The sequence below is a fragment of the Ornithorhynchus anatinus genome, chromosome 7, assembly GCF_004115215.2.
Source record: "Ornithorhynchus anatinus isolate Pmale09 chromosome 7, mOrnAna1.pri.v4, whole genome shotgun sequence".
Taxonomy (NCBI): Eukaryota; Metazoa; Chordata; class Mammalia; order Monotremata; family Ornithorhynchidae; genus Ornithorhynchus; species Ornithorhynchus anatinus.
The window spans coordinates 38,981,781-39,002,507 of NC_041734.1; the positions used below are offsets into that span (position 1 = coordinate 38,981,781).

Here is a 20,727-nt window from a genome sequence, read left to right on the forward strand (position 1 = left end):
TTTCTCAGAGGAACACGGATATCGTTGAATTTAAAATCCGAATTCTTCTCTGAAGGAGGCCCTCTCCGTGTCCTCTCTCCTCCATTTCCTCCCTCGGCGCCTTTTCTCTTCTGGGCGGAAGAGTGGAAACTGGTATTTAAAACAGAGGCGGTTTTATGGGTGGCTCGTTTTGAACCACCGTCCCCGTGTGTCTTTCAGCTCCGTGGCGCCCCGTCTGTTCCATGATTTTCCAGTACGTTTCCCAGATCCCGAGCTGTCGCCAGACTCAGCCGATCCTGCAGTCGCAGGTGGAGAATCTGCTGAGCAGGACCTACTCCGAGTGGAAGAGGAAGGTCCCGGCTTCCTCAGGAGAGTCCGGCCCTACAGTTGAGGAGATCCCTTGGGACGATGTCCTCGCTCTGTGCATTAACCACAGACTGAGGGACTGGAAACCCCCTAAGCCGGCCGTTTCGTCAGGTATTCCGGAAACTATTCTCTCGAGTGAAGTTTTTTTGTTTTTTAAGCGGTATTTGGTAAGCGCGAACCACGTGCCGGGCGTCGCACTAAGCGCTGGGGTAGATACGGGCTGATGGGTCTGGGCACGGTCCCCGTCCCGCTCGGGCCTCAACGCTCTGAATCCCCATTTTACGGACGAGGGAACTGAGGCCCAGAGGAGTGAAGCGACTTGCCCCCGAGGTCACCCGGCGGAGAAGCGGCGGAGGCCGGGTTAGAGCCCGGGTCCTCCGACTCCCTGGGCCCTGCCCTTTCCGTCAGGCCACGCCGCTCCTTGAAGTTGGCTTTTTTTCTCACTGAGCTGACGTCTTGCCCGAGTAGATCAGCCGTCCACTGAATCGACCGCGGCAGGCAGGTTCCGGTCCTCGATGACATGCATTAGAACATTAACCGATTCTTTATCGTTACTATGTAGATCTCTCTACCGTCGGTAGCTACAAGCTTTTATTAAATGGGTCTAGCTGAGGCACGAACTCCTACAAAGGAGCCATTGCGTACGTGCCTTCTGGGCCGCGAGGGGAAGGGGAGAGGATTTACCGGGCCTCTGGACCGTGAGCTCGTAGCGGGCAGGGGACGCGTCTACGGGCCCTCACGTTGAACCCTCCCGAACGCCGCGTACGTTGCCGGGCACGCGGTAAGTGCTCAGAGATGACTGATGGGTCAGGCTCTTTACCGGCTTCCCGGCTGAAGTCGGTCACGGGTAGTTTGGGCGGGCCGGGGATCCGGTAAGCGACAGCTCTGGCTTCGCCCCGATTTCTCATCCGTTGGTTCGATTCGGTCGGATTTATTGAGCGTCCGCCGGGCGCGGAGCACTGTACTGAGCCGCTCGGGAGCGCGCGATACAAAAATAAAGAGACGCACACCCTGCCCACAACGAGCTGACGGTCTAGGGGACGTGAGAGCAAAAGCGGCCGGATGGCGCGACCCCTATTTGACTGGTAGCCGGTCCGGAGTGAGGACCGACGCAGTCAGGAACTAAGCCAGACCGGCGCGTCTGATTCTCCCCTGGACCCGAGGGCCCGGTCTCAACCTCCAGGTTGGCCCCGAGTCCGAACTCTAGCCTCCGGGCATCCTCCGGACCCGGGATGACCGGAGCTATGATGACAGTGTTGGTATTTGTTAAGCTACGGCACTTCCTGGAGCTGTGTCAGGTTAAGGGTGGATCCCCCGGTCCTGACCGGGCGTGGACCGAACCTGGCCCGATCCCAGATAGCTCTGGATCGGTGCGGCGATAGGACGGGAATGTGCCCCGTCTCATCTGCTTCCCTTGGGGCCTCCGATTTGGGGCCCCCTTTGGCGGGTTCTCTCGCCTGGAGTTTCCAAAGGACAGTGAAATAACCACTTTACTGCGTACCCTGTTTTTGTTTTAAATGATGGGCTTTGATCTCAGAGTTTGTTTTCGTCTCCCCCTATAGAGGCCGTGAGTGAAGACGGTCAGATTTGCGTCTATTTTTTCAAAGAGCATTTAAAAAAATACCAACTCCCTTTGTCCTGGGAGCAAGCTAGGTTGCAAACGAAGAAGGAGATTCAGCAGAGCCAAGGAAGGTAAGTCGTGTTTTGGCTTTGCTGGTTTGTGGGTTTTTTTTTTTTTGGGGGGGGGGGGGGGGATTGGTTATGAAGAAGAGAGGGTAACGGACTCAAACCTAGAAAGGCTAGACAGGTGCTTTATAGCACTGAATCAGTGTCCAGATTTGTCGTTCCTTTTCGCTGTATCCTCTGCTGGGCTCGTCGGGTTTCTCTTGAGCGAATTTCACTGGCGGCTTGAATGATACACATAACTGCTACAGGGCCTTCACTTCTACGACTGTTTCAAGTGTTTCGACAGTCAGTCAGTAGGTGTTTCCTTAGAATGCGAATGTAAGAATTAGTCCAGCTGTTCACTAGGGCTAGATAGATGACATTTGAGATTTCGGGTTTTTCTTGGGGGAGGAGAATGGATAGGCACGTAGAAAATGAGATGAGGGGAAGGCAGGAGAACCGAAGGAGTGAAACAGCGTGGGAACGTGTCGACCGACTCTGTTCCGTCGCACTCTCCCAAACGCTTAAGACGGTGCTCTGCAAACAGTAAGCGCTCAATAAAGACGATGGATTGACGCGGTATCGAGGTGATAAAGGTAGCACGACCTTCCAGGGTAACTGTAGAACGAGCCATGAAAATCAGTCAGAGCTCAGCGCGTCCACTCCTCGTCAGTGAAGAGTCGAAGAATCCCAGATCGAGCAGGAGCCAGACTTTCACTCCCCTTTCCGAGGGATCGCGGACTCCCGCCGTCGCCCGGCGATTAAATGCGATTACGATCAGTTAACGTCGTGTAAAACTCAGTTTTCCGTTTCTTGCTCACCTCCCGTTTTAAAACAAAATCTTGTCCTTCCAGTTTGGGAATAAAGTCTCCCGAGTCTTCTGCCAGGAAATGTGCCCCTTCACTGCTTCAGATGCCATTTAACGTGATCAGAAAACCAGGAAATGGCAAGGAGGGACGGATCCCTAGCGCCGAGGAATTAATCCACACGGCCTCGGCTGAGGAGCTCCTCCCCGAGCGTCTCACGAGCGGTATTCAGCTAGAAAAGGAAGAGAACAAAAGGTGAATGGCCAAGGGGGGGGCGTGAGGACCAGAACCCGTTTTGCCCGAAGTCTCGGTTCCCCGTTCGTGAGAAAGATGGACCGGGAACCCTGAGAGAGAAAACTAAGGTTTGGGAGCGTTCTGATAATCGGGAAAGGCAGGACGCAAGAAAGCCTCCGGCCGACCTCAGGCTTTCCTTAAAAGGAAGTAAATAAAAAAGCCACGTGAACCGGGCTGAGGGAAAATCCGGTTGTCGGCCTAAGCCCTAGGGCTGGGGCTCGTTCCCACTGCCGGGGGAGAGTGACCAGACCCAAAACCCCCGTGAATGCCAACTAGATTCTAGTCTTCCCCCGGGAAATCGAGTTCACGTTCAGAGGGGCAGTCTGAGCCCGGTAAGAGCCTCCTAGGGTTTACTGTTAAAATCTTAACCGTCAACCAAGGTGAAGGCGTAATGGTAAAAAAAAAAAAAAAAAAAAAAAAAAACCCGGACTGCTCTGCTTCTTTATCTGTGTAGGCTTGCAGGTGTGTCTCGGATGAAAAGGGGACTTTTAGAACGCGTCCTCGACAGAGTCGTGGTCGAGGAACCCAAGTCAGCCACGCAGTGCGCTCTACCTCTTGAGGATCGAGATCTGAAGGATGATCTTAAAATAATTTCAGATTCGAAGATAAGCTGCATCAGTGGCTGGCTGAAGATTCTGTGCAGTTGGCGGACTCGACGGCTCTTCCTCTCTACCTTCCCCAAGCTCTGGTCTCGGTGCCTCAGGCTATCCGGCCGCCGTCAGAATCGCCCAGAACCAGTCCGCAGGTAAAAGGAAATGAAATGCCGGGTGTAGGATTTGGGTGGCTGGCTGTGACAGACAGGCTCGTTGAATTGTCCTCCTACCCCCAGATGAAGAGATTCTCACAGCCCTCTGGCGTCGCCAACTGCGACCGAATACTGTTTTACGTTTTAATCTTTGAGAATCCGCGCGTTGTGTTTCGCTCCTATCGCGTCTGTGTATCGACTGCTTCTTTAGTCGTCCTCTCCTCCTGCTCTTTATTCCCCCCGGAGCCCTGCCCGTCATTTTACGCGCCTTCGGGGTTACGCTTTTCCTTTTACTCTCACACCTTAATCGGGGGAGTCCGGACGGCTCTTTGAGCGATGAGGACCGCCCCAGGTCGGCTTGTTTAAAAAAAAAAAAAAAAAAAAAAAAAAAAGACCGAAAGAAGAGCCTGTTTTCGATTTCTCTTTGCGTCCGTCTTACCAGAACGCCGGTGCGGCGGAACGAAAACGGACGGCGGCACCGGACGAAGACCTGTCTCTGTCTGACAGACTGAAGCACTTAGAAAGGTTGATTAAAAGTACCAAGGAAGAGGAAATCGCTTGTGAACGCCATCTCTCCACTCTGCTGGATATGGTGGATATATAGGAAGCCGGAAGATGAGATGTTTTTCCCTAGAAGGGGCCGTTTAATCGGGTAACTGTCAAAACCTCGTCTGTCGCGTACTCAAATTATGTTCACTTTTACCAACAGCCGAAATTACATTGTAAATCATGCAAATAAATAGATTGGCTACACGGAGTGTGCTCTGTGAATCTCTGCTCTTCAGAACAGAGACCTAATCGTCGCTCTTGCGACTTCCCTTAAGTTGTTTTCTCTTCTTCCCGCCCTTGGTGTCCGGTGTTTTACTTCTGACTCTCAAAATGCTAAAACCACCTTACGGTCGAAAGGAACCGTGGCCGGCGGGGCTGTGGATCGCGGCGGCGAAGGGTCTCGATAGAATTCGCATTCGATCTGTATCCACCCGGACGCGGGTGATACCGACCGGCTGTTTTTCCGTCCTGACTCGGAACGGAGCGATAGGAGGCGAAGGGTCTCGGGTTAGTGACGAAGAGGAAGTACCTGACCTCGGCAGGGATCGCCCGGGGAGCGTGTGGAATCTGCAACATCGTATCTTGGGTGGCGTCCGTTAAACGCTGACTCCGTGCGGGGCACTGCGCCGAGCGCTTCGCAGGGCACATCACCACAGGTTGGGCGGACGCGTTTCCTGCCCGCGGCGACGGGGGAGGCAGACCGAAGGTACTGACTGATATCCTTCTGTGCAGGATGGTTTTGTGGTCCTTCTACTCGGAGGCAGAGGATGGTACGCGACCGCCTCTCGAAGCTTTTCCAACGATGCGTTTTTATAGTTCTCCGGCCTTTCCTAAGTAATGATCTTTAACGTGGGTGTTGAGGTACAGCTCCGTCTGGATCCCTGCAAAGATACAGGAAACTCGTACCTACTTACCCGTTGAGCTCCTTGGGGGCGAAAGCCAGTGGACCTGTAAAGCTCTGACCCTGCAGTCAACTGGGCCCCCGATTGCTCTTCTCCCACTCCCTTCTGCATGTCGTTCCTGGTATTCGAATCTGCGGCCTAAATTTATTCACCTCTCCCTCGGCCCCACGGCACCTCTGTTCAAGTCCGCAACTTATCTACATTCGTGTCCGTCTCCCCACCCGGTAGACTCTAAGGAAAAAAAAAAATGCAGCGTTCGCTTCGTTATCGTAAGTCTATCCGAGTAGACTGTTTCTCGAGTATACCGTTTACGGTGTAATCTGTGAAACGGACTGTTTGTTTTAGGTGGTATTCCGGGATTTCGGGAGCCCGAGCGAAGATATTACTGCATTTGCCACTTACAGAGGGGTTCGGAGCGATCGAAGGGGAAATCGTAGGTAAAATTCCTTCTCTTGAACTCCGGGAGGGCCGGTTATCCGGTTAAGAGAGAAATCAGATTGCGATCTGTGGAAACCACACCTCTGGAGCGGATAATCGGTTCCGTTACCTGACTCTGTTCTTTAATGTGATTTTTTTTTTAAGAGAGTTTCGACCGCCCGGGAGCCGACGTGATTAAAAACGTCGACGGGGTGCCGACCGCCGTTGCTCTCGACGGAGTCGGCCAACTGAGCGCTCAGAGGAACGAAAGGTGGAAAGTAAAAAGACAGGTGGAGGGGCAAGTAGCGTAGCTGTCAACCGATGGGTCATATTTTTTGGGCGCTCACTGTGGGCGGAGCGCTCGCCCGACCGCTCGGGAGGGGACGGTACTACAGAGTCGCCGGACGCGTTCCCTTCCCACAGTATTACGGTCTCTGGACTTGGTACTTATTAAACCGATCCCACGGGAGGTCGCGCGGCCCGATGGAGAGGGGGGACCCGGGTTCTAATCCCGGCTTCTCCGCCGTGTTTCCTCGGGTGAATCGCTTTACTTCGCTGTGCCTCCGTCACCCCGTCTGTAAAACGGGGCGATTAAGACGGCAAGCCCCACGTATCTAGCCCGGTACTTAATACGGCGCCCGGCGGGTACGTGTTCAACAGATGCCAGTTTTAAAAAGAATCCTACGTATCGAGCGCTTACTCTGTGCAGGGAGCACTGAACTGAACTCTTGGGGAGGACATTTCAACAGAGTGGCCAAACGCGGTCCCCGCCCACGAGGAGCCCCCGGCCTAGAGGCGGAAACGGACGTTGAAGTGAGTTACGGAAATGTGCGTCAGTGCGGTGGGGCTGAGGGGGGGAAGTGACCCAAGGGCCCGAATCCAAGCGTGAGGGTGACTCGGAAGGGGGGGGGGGGGGGGGGGGGAGGAAACGAAGGGACAAGACCTCTTGAAGATGCCGTTTCAGTGAGGCGTGGAAGGCGGGGAGAGCGACGGCCCGTTGGATATGAAGGGGGGAGGGATTTCCGGGCCAGAGGGAGGAGGTTGGCAAGGGGTCGGCGGCGAGAGAGATAGAAATCGAGCCACAGCGAATAGGTCGGTGTTAGGACGACGTGAGCGAGCTCGGTCGTAGCAGGAAATCGGCGAGGTAAGATAGGAGCGGGTGAGGTGACGGGGCGCCTCGAAGCCGGCGATGAGGAGTTTCTGTCCGAAGCGGAGACGGGCGGTCCGTCCCGGAGGTCCCCGAGGAGCGGGGAAACGTGGTCCGGACGCTCTTTCGGAAGAGCCATCCGGGCGGCGGGGTGAAGTACGGGCCGGCCTGGCCTCGACTCTATTTATTCTTCCCCTCGACTCTGTTCATCGCCGTCGTTCTCGTCCGTCCGTCTCTTAGACCGTGAGCCCGTCGAAGGGCGGGGACCGTCCCTACCCGTTGCCGACCCGTTCGTTCCGAGCGCTCGGTACGGCGCTCCGCGCGGAGCGAGCGCTCCATGAATACCGTCGAATGAACGAATGAATGGGGAGGGGCGGGAGGCGGGGAAGTCGGAGAGGAGGCCGACGGAGTGGTCGGGGCGGGGTGGCGTAGTAGCGGTCTGGAGAGGCGGGGGTGGATCTGGGGGGCGGTGGAAGCAGCAGCTCGAGGAGACTGGAGAGAAACGGCGGGAGGGAGATGGGGCGATGACCGGAGAGAGCCGTGGGGTCGAGGGAGGGTTTTATTTTAGGGTAGGACGTCCCCTCTAGCCTGTCGGCTCGTCGTAGGCGGGAGACGTGTCTGAATTAGAGGCTGGAGGGGGCCGTCCTACCCTAAAATAAAACCCTCCCTCGACCCCACGGCTCTCTCCGGCCATCGCCCCACGTCCCGCCTACCGTCCGTCTCCAGCTCCCCGAGCGAGCCGCCTCCGCGCCTTCCACCTCTTCCCCGATTCCCCTCTCGACGACTCCGAGCCGGCCTCGCGCGGCGCCCGATACAGCGAGCGCGTTGGAAGGCGATGGGGAGGAAGCCACCGACGGGAGAGTGAGCAGTGGAAGTGGGAAGTGGTCGGGGAGGAAAGGAGGGAGGGGACGACGCTGCCGACGAGGTGCGAAGAGTTGGGTCCGAGGCGCGAGTGGAGGGGGTAGGTTTGGAGCGGAGGCGGGGAATCTCTTGAGATACCCCCGTCCAAGAAGGGAGAGTTGAGGAAGGAGGGACTGCGGGGGTCTGGGGGAAGGGAATTGCGGGGACGTTGGAAATCCCGGGACACTGTCCCGCGCAGACCCCGTGACCGTGTTTCGCTCAATCTCGTCTTCCCCAAATTGGAACCTCCTCAGATCTCCCCAACCGACTGGCTTTATTTCGGAGACGGTTTCGCTCTCCTTCTCCCGCCTTGCCGAAGGACCTCGTCACCCTCCGGGCTACGCTTTCAGCGACTGGGATCCTTCGGCCGCCCGTCGGTTTAGGAACGGCGGCAGGCTCTCGTTTCGGGGAGAAGAACGCAGCCGTCCGGGGAGGCGGGTCACAGGTGGATTTGTTCCAAAGGGTCGCTAGGACTCCCGTTGGTTTTCACCGTCCTCGGCGCCGTAGCGTGTCAGACGAACGGTCGATCGCGGGTTCCGATTCCGCCGTCCGTAAACGTCGGATCGTCGGCCCCCCCCCCGTGGGCAAGGGAGACGGGCTTCCGTAGGACTTTGCCCAGCATTCAGCGCAGCGCGTCGCCCCCCCGGGTCGATGCTCGCCGCGTTCCGTTCCTCGTTTTCAATTAAGCGGCGGTATTTAGCGAGCGCTCGCCGTGTGCCGAACGCTGCGCCGGAGCGCCCGGGGATGTCCGGTCCGAGTCGGTCGATGCGATCCCTGCCCACGAGGAGCTTCCGCTCTATGGGGGAGACTGACATTCAATAGTATTTATCGAGCGCTTCCTACGCGCAGAGCACCGGGCCAGGCGCTCGGAACGGACAAACCGGCAACGGACAGAGACGGGCCCCGCCCTCCGACGGGCGGACGAGAACGGTAGCGGCAAACAGAATCGAGGGGAAGAAGGTCTCACTGAAACAGTAGCAGATGAATCAGAAAGAGATGAAAAGAGATCAGGGGGAGGGGAAATGGTAGAGTACCAGAACGTGGACGTGAACGTGTTGGGGGTCTGACTTCACGAAGGTTAATAATAACGATAACGTCGGTATCTGTTAAGCGCTTGCTACGCGCGGAGCGCCGTCCTAAGCGCCGGGGCGCATACGGGGCCATCGGGTCGTCCCCCGTGGGGCTCACGGTCTTAATCCCCATTTTACGGAGGAGGTCACCGAGGCCCAGAGAGGTGAAGTGACCCGCCCACAGTCACGCGGCCGGCCGGCGGCCGATCCGGGGCTCGGACCCGTGACCTCGGACTCCCGAGCCCGTGAATTCGGAGCCGGCCTCGGCGGTTCGGGGTGAGGCTCGGTTGACCGTTCTCCCGGGCCGGCGGCCCAGTGCGGAGCGGTGGCCGAATCGGCCAACCGAGAAACTGGAATTCTTGAGAAAGGGTTTCGGGAGAACGGAAGGAAAAGCAACGTGGCGTCTCTGTATGAAGAAGAGGAGGCTGTGCACCTGGAGGACCGCCTACGGGCCCGGTGGCCACCTCTCGGCCTGCCTCCGCGGCAAGAGCGGGTCAGCTGTGCGACTGTGGGCGGGTCGCTTCACTTCGCGGTGCCTCAGTCCCCCCCCCCCCCCCCCCCCAATCTGGAAAACGGGGATGAAGACCGTGAGCCCCACGTGGGACGACCCGATTGCCCCGTGTCCGCCGCCCCGGCGCTCGGGACGGCGCTCGGCACGTAGCGGGCGCTTAACGGATACCGACGTTAAGAGCCCGGGCTCGGGAGTCGGGGGACGTGGGTTCTGATCCCGGCTCCGCCGCTTGTCCGCCGCGTGACCTCGGGCGAGCCGCTTTACCTCTCCGGTGCCTCGGTTACTCGGTCTGTAAAGCGTGGCCCGAGACCGAGCCCCGCGTGGGACAGTGCCCCGCACGCGGTAAGCGCTCGATAAATACGACCGGACGACCCCCCCCCCCCGCGATCACCTCGCCTCTGCCCCGGCGCTCGGAACGGCGCTCGGCACATGCAGAGAACTAGAGACGGTACAGGAAAGAATGACTCTGAACCGTCCCCCTCTGGACCGTAGGTTGTCGTGGACAGGGAATGAGCCTGCCGCCTACCACCTTACTTTATGCGAAATAAGATCCGTCGAGCGCCTACTGTGTGCGGAGCGCCGCCCCAAGCGCCGGGGTAGATACGGGGGCATCGGGTCGCCCCGCGTGGGGCTCACGGTCTCGGTCCCCGTTTTCCAGATGGGGGGGGGGGGGACGGGACCGAGGCCCAGAGGAGCGAAGCGACTCGCCCAGGGTCACGCGGCTGACGGGTGGCGGAGCCGGGATCCGAACCCATGACCTCCGGCCCCCGGGCCCGGGCGCTTCCCGCCGCGCCGCGCCGCTTCTCCGCTACTGTTGGAAATAAAATATTTCAAGTAAAACGAGAGCTCTGTCGTACCCTCTCCAGCGCACACGGTAAACACTCAGTAAATACGACCCGTCGACGCGATGGGGCCGGCGACCGAGGACGGTTTCGATTCGATCCGTGAAGTACGCGGCCGGATTATGAGGGGCAAGAGACGGAGTGGGGGAAGGCGGGGGCGGCCGGGGAAGCGGCGCGGCCGACTGGCCGGAGCCCGGGCCCGGGAGACGGGAGGACCCGACTCCGCCGCTTCCCTGCCGCGACCTCGGGCACGGCGCTCCAGCCCTCTGTGCCTCGGTCGCCTCATCTGCGAAATGGGACCGTGAGCCCCGCGCGGGACCTGGGCCGTGTCCAGCCCGATCCGCGGAAAGAGCCCGGGCCCGGGAGTCGGAGGTCGTGGGTTCTAATCCCGGCCCTGCCGCCGATCGGCTGGCTGACCTCGGGCGAGTCGCCGCGCCTCTCCGGCCCTCGGTTCCCTCATCTGTGAAATGGGGACCGAGACCGTGAGCCCTGCCGGGGAACGACCCGGTCACCTGGTTTCGCCCCCGGCGCTTAGGACGGTGCTTGGCACGCGGTGAGCGCTTAAGGAATACCGACAGTCTCATCATCGATCCCGGCCCCGGCCCTCGTCTGCTGCGTGACCTCGGGCCGGCCACTTCGCTTCCCTGGGCCTCAGTTCCCTCATCCGGAAAATGGGATGTGTGTTTAGATGGAAAATGGAAAATGTGTTTAGAACAGGGCTTGGCACGTGGGAAGCGCTTAAGAGATACCGTTATCGCTATCCTCCTCCTCCTCCTCCTCCCCCTCCTCCTCCTCCTCCTCATGGACGAGAGGTCTCCGATTTCAGTTGTGTCGCGAGAGGCGGCGTTGGAGCAGCGTGGCTCAGTGGCAAGAGCCCGGGCTGGGCAGTCAGAGGTCATGGGTTCGAATCCCGGCTCCCCCGCTTGTCAGCTGGGTGACTTTGGGCAAGCCACTTCACTTCCCTGAGCCTCAGTGACCTCATCTGGAAAATGGGGTTGAAGACTGGGAGCCCCCCGGGGGACCACCTGATCACCCCGTATCCTCCCCGGCGCTCGGTACATAGTAAGGGCTCAACAGGCGCCGTCGCCGTCGTCAGAACGGCGCTGGGCACATAGCAGGCGCCGTCGTCGTCGTCAGAACGGCGCTGGGCACATAGCAGGCGCCCAACAGGCGCCGTCGTCGTCGTCAGAACGGCGCTGGGCACAAAGCAGGCGCCCAACAGGCGCCGCCGTCGTCGTCAGAACGGCGCTGGGCACATAGTAGGCGCCCAACAGGCGCCGCCGTCGTCGTCAGAACGGCGCTGGGCACATAGTAGGCGCCCAACAGGCGCCGCCGTCGTCGTCAGAACGGCGCTGGGCACATAGTAGGCGCCCAACAGGCGCCGTCGTCGTCGTCAGAACGGCGCTGGGCACATAGTAGGCGCCCAACAGGCGCCGCCGTCGTCGTCAGAACGGCGCTGGGCACATAGCAGGCGCCCAACAGGCGCCGCCGTCGTCGTCAGAACGGCACTGGGCACATAGTAGGCGCCCAACAGGCGCCGTCGTCGTCGTCAGAACGGCGCTGGGCACATAGGTGCCCAACAGGCGCCGTCGTCGTCGTCAAAACGGCGCTGGGCACATAGTAGGGGCTCAACAGACGCCGTCGTCGTCGTCAGAACGGCGCTCGGCACATAGTAAGCGCTTAAATGCCATCGCCGTCATTAGAACGGCGCTGGGCACATAGCGCTTAAATGCCATCGCCGTCGTTAGAACGGCGCTGGGCACATAGTAAGCGCTTAAATTCGATAGCATTTATTTATTCAATAGTATTTATTGAGCGCTTACTATGTGCAGAGCACTGTACTAAGCGCTTGGAATGCCATCGCCACCATTAGAACGGCGCTGGGCACATAATAAGCGCTTAACAAATGCCATCGCCATCATTAGAACAGCGCTGGGCACATAATAATAATAATAATAATGTTGGTATTCAAGCACTTACTATGTGCCGAGCACTGTTCTAAGCGCTGGGGTAGACGTAGGGGAATCAGGTCGTCCCACGTGGGGCTCACAGTCTTCATCCCCATTTTACAGATGAGGGAACCGAGGCACCGAGAAGTTAAGCGACTCGCCCACGGTCACCCAGCCGACAGGTGGCAGAGCCGGGATTCGAACTCATGAGCCCTGACTCCCAAGCCCGTGCTCTTTCCATTGAGCCACGCTGCTTCTCCCATAGCGCTTAACAAATTCAACAGTATTTATTCAATAGTATTTATCGAGCGCTTACTATGTGCAGAGCACTGTACTAAGCGCTTGGAATGCCATCGCCCTCATCAGAACGGTGCTCGGCACCTAGTAAGCGCTCAACAAGTGCCATCGTCATCATTAGAACAGTGCTTGGCACAAGCAGCGCGGCTCAGTGGAAAGAGCCCGGGCTCGGGAGTCAGGGGTCCCGGGTTCGACTCCCGGCTCTGCCCCTTGTCAGCCGGGTGACCGCGGGCGAGTCACTTCACTTCTCTGGGCCTCAGTTCCCTCGTCTGGAAAAAGGGGATGAAGACCGGGAGCCTCACGTGGGCCGACCCGATGACCCCGTATCTCCCCCGGCGCTTAGAACAGTGCTCTGCCCAGAGTAAGCGCTTAACAAATCCCAACACTTTTATCATCACTATTAACCTCTCCGGGCCTCGGTTCCCTCCTCTGTCAAATGGGGATGAAGGCCGTGAGCCTTAACGGGGGACAACCTCACTCCCCTGGATCTCCCCCAGCTCTTAGCACAGTGCTCTGCACCTAGGGAGCGCTTAACAAATGCCAACATTATTATTATTACCCCAGCGCTTAGACCAATGCTCTGCCCAGAGTAAGCGCTTAACAAATCCCGACGTTATCATCGTCAACCTCTCCGGGCCTCAGTTCCCTCCTCTGTCAAAAGGGGATGAAGACCGAGCCTCTGCGGGACCACCTCATTCCCCCGGATCCCCCCCGGCGCTCAGACCGGGGTCGTGCACGTAGTAAGCGCTTAACAAATCCCAGCCTTATTATTATCAACCTCTCTGGGGCCTCAGTGACCTCCTCTGTCAAATGGGGATGAAGAGAGGGAGCCTCTCGTGGGACACTCTCATGACTCTGCCCCTAGTGAGCGCTTAACCAATCCCACCATTATTATTATTATAGTAAGGGTATGACAAATGGCATCATCATCATCATTATCATCATCATTATTAATAAGACACCCCCCCCCCCTTTCCTGGGTCAGTGTCTGGCCCTGTCTCCGTCTCCCCCCCCCCAGCCCTGTCAGAACTACAACTCCCAGCAGCCCCCGGGGCGGGGCGGCCGCCCCCCCCTCCCCCCGCGCTGGGATTGGTCAGCGGCCCGTGGGCTCACATGGCGCCATGGGCGGGGCCGGGCCGGCCGGAGCGGTGCAGGCTGGGAGTTGTAGTCCCGGGGCGGAAGCGCCGCGGCGGCCCCGCGGCCGGGCGGACTACGATTCCCAGCGGCCCCCGCGGCCTTTAAAGGGCCCGCCGCCCCCGGCCCCCTCTCCTCCCTGCAGACCTGCTCCTCCTGCTGCTGCGGCTCCTGCGGCTCCTGCAGCTCTTGCAGCTCTTGCAGCTCTTGCAGCTCCTGCGGCTCCTGCGGCTCCTGCAGCTCTTGCAGCTCCTGCAGCTCCTGCGGCTCCTGCAGCTCCAACCATGACCGAAGGGACGTGAGTACCGCAGGCCGAGCCCCTCCTCCACCTCCCCCTCGCCCCTCCCCCCCAGTGCGGGGGGCTGCTCCTTCATTCCACCCTACTGACACGCTGCTTAGGCATAATAACGTTGGTGTCTGTTAAGCGCTTACTAGGTGCAGAGCACTGTTCTGAGCGCCGGGGGAGACCCAGGGTCGTCAGGTTGTCCCCCGGGAGGCCCCCCGTCTTCATCCCCATTTTCCAGAGGAGGTCACTGAGGCCCAGCAGAAGTCAGTTGCCCACAGCCCCACAGCTGACGAGGGGCAGAGCCGGGATTCGAACCCGGGACCTCTGACTCCCAAGCCCGGACTCTTTCCACTGAACCGCGCCGCCTCTCCGAATGAACAAAAATGACAGCTGTGTCCATGAAGGGCGGGGGGGAGCAGAGGTCAGTCTGGAAAGGCCTCTTGGAGGAGAGGAAAAAGTGGGGCTTCGTCTGGGAAGGCCTCTCGGAGGAGATGGGAAAATGGGGCTTAGCCGGGAAGGCCTCTCGGAGGAGATGGAAAAGTGGGGCCAAATCTGGGAAGGCCTCTCGGAGGAGAGGGAAAAGTGGGGTTCAATCTGGGAAGGCCTCTCGGGAGAGATGGAAAAGTGGGGTTTAGTCTGGGAAGGCCTCTCGGAGGAGAGGGAAAAGTGGGGCTCAGTCGGGAAGGCCTCTCGGAGGAGAGGGAAAAGTGGGGCTCAGTCTGGGAAGGCCTCTCGGAGGAGAGGGAAAAATGGGGCTTAGCTGGGAAGGCCTCTCGGAGGAGATGGAAAAGTGGGGTCAAATCTGGGAAGGCCTCTCGGAGGAGAGGGAAAAGTGGGGCTCAGTCTGGGAAGGCCTCTCGGAAGAGATGGAAAAGTGGGGCTCCGTCTGGGAAGGCCTCTAGGAGGAGAGGGAAAAATGGGGCTTAGCTGGGAAGGCCTCTCGGAGGAGATGGAAAAGTGGGGTCAAATCTGGGAAGGCCTCTCGGAGGAGAGGGAAAAGTGGGGCTCAGTCTGGGAAGGCCTCTCGGAGGAGATGGAAAAGTGGGGCTCCGTCTGGGAAGATCTCTCGGAGGAGGTGGAGAGGGGGACTAAGTCTGGGAAGGCCTCTAGGAGGAGAGGGAAAAATGGGGCTTAGCTGGGAAGGCCTCTCGGAGGAGATGGAAAAGTGGGGTCAAATCTGGGAAGGCCTCTCGGAGGAGAGGGAAAAGTGGGGCTCAGTCTGGGAAGGCCTCTCGGAGGAGATGGAAAAGTGGGGCTCCGTCTGGGAAGATCTCTCGGAGGAGGTGGAGAGGGGGACTAAGTCTGGGAAGGCCTCTAGGAGGAGAGGGAAAAATGGGGCTTAGCTGGGAAGGCCTCTCGGACGAGAGGGAAAAGTGGGGTCAAATCTGGGAAGGCCTCTCGGAGGAGAGGGAAAAGTGGGGCTCAGTCTGGGAAGGCCTCTCGGAGGAGAGGGAGAGTGGGGCTCCGTCTGGGAAGGCCTCTCGGAGGAGAGGGAAAAGTGGGGCTCCGTCTGGGAAGGCCTCTCGGAGGAGAGGGAAGAGCGGGACCAAATGCTTCGGGCAGTGTTCCACCCTAGTAAGGGCTCAGTAAATACCACTGAGCGATGGGACTCACCGCAAAACGACGGAAGCCGTGCCGAGCCCGTTCGGTTTCTCGAAACCTTGCTGGACATCTGTCATTTCACACCTCAAAGACCCCTTCGGTGGCCATTTCTCTCCACGTGAGCGAGAAACTCCATCCCGGGGGCTTCCAACCGATTTTCTCCCTTTAGCATTTCCGCGCCCCTCCCCCGCGCCCCGTCCGACGGTACCTCTTTCTTTGACGGTCCGGCGTGCGATCCCTTGGTCGTGCCGTCGCTCCCGCCTCGGCTTCCCCCCCCGTCCGCCCGGCCCCCGCTCTCCCAGTCCTCCGAGCTCGGCTAAATCCCACCTCCTCCGAGGAGCCTTCCCCAGACCCCAACCTCCCAAATCGAGTCATCTCGACCACCGCGCTTAGCGATTCGTATCCGTCGAGCGCTTGGGGCGGCGCGATGTGACAGTACGGCAGAGTGGGTAGCAGTCGTGCGTTTGTACCCGTCCTCGTCGGACGCTTAGTACGTGCCGAGCACCGTCCTCAGCGCCAGGGCGGAGCGAAGGCGGTCGGATCGTCCCGCGTGGGGCGCGCGCTCTCAATTCCCCCTTTTACGGATGAGGTGACCGAGGCCCGGGGAAGTGACTCGCCCACGGTCACCCAGCCGACGCGCGGCGGGGCCGGGATCGGAACCCACGGCCTCCGACTCCCGAGCCCGGGCTGGTTCCGCTGAGCCGCGCCGCGCGGCCACGTACGATTCGTCGTCCAGACGGGTCCTTTCGATCCGTAACGAGCGAGCGAAGCCTATCTTACATTCCGTCGGCCGGTCGGCCGAGGTTCAGGAGAGCGAAAGAGAGCGATAACGGGGACACGCCGGTAGCCTTTACGTTCCGTTCCCGACCGCCGGGGGTGACTGTAATTTCAGGGAGTAACGTGGCGGTTTTACGTCACGCACGATTAATCGGGCTCCACGAACCCGGAGCTGTTGAATCCCTCACCGCGCTTTTGCTTTATGAATATTAAGGTGGAAGGTCCTGCGGGCAGATTATGTTTCCACGTCCCATTTGTGCTTCGGCGCCCGGGAGCCGCCGAAGCGCGGGACCGACTCCGGTGAAGTTCCGTGCAGCTTACCGGAAGCTCGTCTGCTGCTAGGAAGTTCCCACGGGAGGGAGATTGTACACGGTCCTATTGGAAAGACCTCTCTAGGGAAAAGAGTACAGATGGACGGGTAGGAATAGTTTAACCGAACAAATCCTTTCCCTTGGAATTTTGGCGGTTTCATTTGTTTCAAGTTTGAGACGAAGTGAAATGAACGTTGGGACTTCCATTTCATATGCTACGTGCTTGCTTTTAGAACTAATCTCCGGCGAAGCGAGAAACCCCATGGTGGAGTTTTTCCTCCCTCCCTCCCTCCCTCCCTCTTTACCCTGTTTCTTATGCTAGAAGATCAAGCCCCTGTAAAATAAAATAAATAAACTGTGGTATTTGGTAAGCGCTCGCTACGTGCGAAGCGCCGTCCTGAGCGCCGGGGGATACGACGTTGGTATTCGTGGAGCGCTCGCTACGTGCAGAGCACCGTTCTGAGCGCTGGGGGAGACGCGGGGGAATCGGGTTGTCCCGCGTGGGGCTCACAGTCTCCGTCCCCATTTTACAGATGGGGTGACTGAGGCACAGAGAAGTGACCTGCCCGCAGTCAGACGGCTGACAGGCGGCAGAGCCGGGATTCGAACTCACGACCTCTGACTCCGGAGCCCGTGCTCTTTCCACTGAGCCACGCTGCTTGTCCCCCGTGGGGCTCACAGCTTTTTAATCCCCATTGGACAGGTGAGGTGACTGAGGCCCAGAGAAGTCAGGCGACTTGCCCGAGGTCACGCAGCCGACTGGCGGCAGAGCCGGGATTAGAACCCGTGACCCGGCCCAGCCTTATGGTAATGGATGATAAGTATGGGGAGGAGACGGCAAGAAGCAACATTTCAGCGGTCGTCGGGGATCTCCCCTCGGAGGTTTAACGTCCGCCACTCGAAACCCCTTGACGCGCGGATCGGGCCGTCGGTAGTTTTCATCGAGGAATCTACCGCGCCGCGGAGCATCCTGCCGAGCGCGCGTAAGCCCGTCCGGGAAGTCGTCACGGGCGGGGAACGCGTCTGCTCGTTCCGTCCTCTCCCGATCGCTCAGGACGGCGCTACCGCGGTCAGAGAGTCAGTCAGCTATTTCTTGAGCGCCCCCCCCCCCCCCCCCCCCCCCGTGCGCCGAGCACCGTGCTCGGCGCCGGGGAGGGTGCGGGACGACGCTGGACGGACACGCGGGCCCCGCCCGCGACGAGCGCTCGCTCCACGTCGGCGCCCGGTCGACGGGCGGACGGCGCGGATGGGGCGAGCCGCTCTGCAGCCCGGCGTCTGATGGGTTGCAGGTGTCTTCGCCGAAGAGGCGGGCCCTATAAGACGGACCCGGCCACCGACCTGACCCGCTGGCGGCTCACCAACGAAGACGGGAGGCAGAGGTGGAATTACCGTCCGGAAGGCGGAGAGGCCGGACGAGCACAGAATGGGTTGGAGGCCCATTCTCTAGGACTGGACACGGTACGTGGTTTCTGTTTTCCATCCCGCGGGTTAAAACGGCCCGGGAAGGATCGGCCCAAGAGGGTCCGCCGGTCGTACCCACCGAACGCTTACCGTGTGCGGGGCACCGTCCCGGGGAGAGTACGGGACGACGGTGGGTCGGTTGAAGCGCGGTACTCGCTTTGGAGTCGGAGGTCACGGGTTCGGATCCCGGCCCTGCCGCCCGTCAGCCGCGTGACTGTGGGCGAGTCACTTCTCTGGGCCTCACTTACCTCATCTGTAAAACGGGGGTGAAGACCGTGAGCCCCAAGTGGGTCTCCCCCGGCGCTTAGAACGGCGCTCTGCACATGGTGAGCGCTTAACGAATACCGACGTTATGATCACGATGACCGTCACTCCCTCCCGGTCCCCTTCGCCTCTTGTTTGGCTGGCATCGGTGCCCTGGGGTTGACGCGAATGCCGAGGGCACGATAAGTAGCTTGGAGAAACAGACGTAGAGCTCATCGCGGAAGAGTACGGTGGGTAGAAAAATAAAGCAAAATCCTTCCCGTCCCGTAACGTAGGTTCGCTCTCGTGACTTTCTAAAGGATTTATTCTGTCGATGAGCTGTACGTCGCCCCGATTCTATCCGTTTGCTGCCGTTCCAGTGAGACGTTCTTCCCCTCGGTTCTCTTTATCGCCATCGTCCTCGTCCGTCCGTCTCCCCCGGTTGGCCCGTGGGCCCGTCGGAGGGCCGGGGCCGTCTCTCTCTGTTACCCGTTTGTCCGTTCCAAGCGCTCAGTCCGGCGCTCTGCCCGTAGTAGGCGCTCGGGGAATGCTGTCGAATGAACGAATGAAGAGGTCTCAGAATTTCGAACGAATCAATCGACCCATAGTATTTTTTGCGCGCTGTAGTAAGCGCCTGGGAGGGTCCAATATTAACAGAGCCGGTAGGTATTTGGACGCGGTTAAGATGTTGAAATCGGAGTCTGCCGTCGTAATCGACGGGGCTCAGCCGATACGCTGACCTATTTAACCTGTGCCTGGCAACTTGCCGGTGACCTCGTAATCAGCCAACGCAGCGGGCAGTGGAGAGAGTTACCGGAATGGTTCCTCAAACGAACGTAAAGAGAGGAGTCGGAGGTGGGATGTGGACCGGCGGCGTCGAGGCGGCGTCTGATGATCCCGTCCTCGTTCGTTTACTATCGATAAGGGGAATTTTATGGGACCGGAGCTCAAATGTGCAAAGCGCGGGAGTCGGGGGAGGAGGTGGAGGTTCCGTCCGTCTGCTGTCTTCCTTCTTCCCTCCGCAGAGTGAATTCTTCGAGGATTTACCCCAGGCGCGGACAGCCCGGGCGGGAGCTCTGAATGGGATGCAGTTTTACTCGAAGCTGCAGGCGGAGGACGGTCACTGGGCCGGGGATTACGGAGGACCTCTCTTCTTGCTGCCAGGTACGGTCGGAGCCGCGAAGCCGGCCGCTGTCGGCAAACGGAATTCGTACCTCGATTAGGCGAGTCGTCCAGAGAGCCCAGCAAGGGGAGAGAGAGAGAGAGAGAGAGAGATTGTCTTCCCGGAGAAAAGATGTCCGGTAATTTGCTGCCACTCTTCTGTGGCTCTTCGACGCAGAACTCCCGGAGTATGTGAGAAGCTATGAGGTTCAGCGAATCAGTCCTGCACCCTAAGGGCCGAGGTTTGGGCCGCCTCCCCAGCCCAGCCTCCGCCGTGGGAGCGTGTCTTGAAATTTGCAGCCCCCACCCTCGTGTATATTAACAATAATTTTGTTAAGCGCTCCCTATGTGCAGAGCACTGTTCTAAGCGCTCGGGGAGACACAGGGTCATCAGGTCGTCCCACGTGAGGCTCACGGTCTCCCTCCCCGTTTTCCAGAGGAGATAACTGAGGCACCGAGACGCGAAGCGACTCGCCCACAGTCACACGGTCGACAGGCGGCAGAGCCGGGATTCGGACCCGTGACCTCCCACTCCCAAGCCCGGGCTCTTTCCACGGAGCCCCGCGCGACTATCGTTCCACCGCGCCAGTCGAATGTAAACAGATAACTAGACTGTGAGCCGGGGGAAAGGGGGGCTCAGCCGCGGAAGCATCGGGCCCCGATGAAAACGTACAACTCAATACTCTGGTTCCGTCTCGCTTGCTTTCAGAGTCTCCTTCAAGGGCCCAAGGAGCGGAACGCTAGCCCTAGGTCCGTTTTTGTCTTTCCAGTTGAGGATAGCATTAAAGGGTCGGTGGAAAAATCGATGCAGATGGAGGACCGGCTTCCTCCTCTCGGAGGGAAACCTCCGTCTCACGAAGAGAGAGGTCTTTCGTCCGGGAGGCTGGTCCTCCGTGACGGAGGCATCGTCGTTTGTTTGAAACAGGTCTCCTCATCACGTGCCACGTGGCTAACATCTCGCTGCCGGCTGGGTACAGGGAAGAGATGATTCGATACCTCCGGTCCGTGCAGCTCCCGGACGGCGGCTGGGGCTTGTGAGTTGGCGTGGGAAGACGTCCCCCCTCTCTTCCTCCCTCCCCTCCCCGCGTCCGTGCTCTTGTCCCGGAGGATCTCTTTCTAAAACCAAGGGGAGGATGTAGAGGTGTCAGTAGCTGAATTACTTAGAACGTGACGTCCCCCCACCCCCCCACGCAGGTCAGGGAGCGGCGCTTAGAATAGCGTTTAACGCTGGTATCTGTTAAGCGCTTACTGGGCGCCGGGCACTGTTCGAAGCGCCGGGGTAGCCACGGGGGGATCAGGTCGTCCCACGTGGG

General features: G+C 59.3%; 2 protein-coding genes across 6 annotated transcripts in view; both read left to right on the top strand.

The window, feature by feature from the left end:
* Window positions 1–4,612, top strand: part of LOC100083530 (minichromosome maintenance complex component 3 associated protein) — a 32,118-nt gene extending 27,506 nt beyond the window's left edge. For all 3 annotated transcript variants that reach the window (XM_029068616.2, XM_029068617.1, XM_029068618.2), the window contains 5 exons: window positions 199–456; window positions 1,908–2,037; window positions 2,865–3,071; window positions 3,708–3,855; window positions 4,298–4,612. In XM_029068616.2, coding sequence (XP_028924449.1) covers window positions 199–456; window positions 1,908–2,037; window positions 2,865–3,071; window positions 3,708–3,855; window positions 4,298–4,459 — 905 coding nt within the window. In that variant the 3' untranslated portion in view covers window positions 4,460–4,612. The remainder of the gene's footprint in view (window positions 1–198; window positions 457–1,907; window positions 2,038–2,864; window positions 3,072–3,707; window positions 3,856–4,297) is intronic.
* A 9,166-nt stretch (window positions 4,613–13,778) lies between these two features.
* Window positions 13,779–20,727, top strand: part of LSS (lanosterol synthase) — a 45,688-nt gene continuing 38,739 nt past the window's right edge. The window contains exons 1-4 of one of the 3 annotated variants that reach the window (XM_029068619.2): window positions 13,779–13,871; window positions 17,839–18,007; window positions 19,279–19,417; window positions 20,340–20,448. In XM_029068619.2, the coding sequence (XP_028924452.1) occupies window positions 13,858–13,871; window positions 17,839–18,007; window positions 19,279–19,417; window positions 20,340–20,448 (431 nt within the window). In that variant the 5' untranslated portion in view covers window positions 13,779–13,857. Of the gene's footprint in view, window positions 13,872–17,516; window positions 17,533–17,838; window positions 18,008–19,278; window positions 19,418–20,339; window positions 20,449–20,727 lie in introns of those variants that run through there. The other 2 variants (XM_029068620.2, XM_039912496.1) reach the window with 2 other exon arrangements.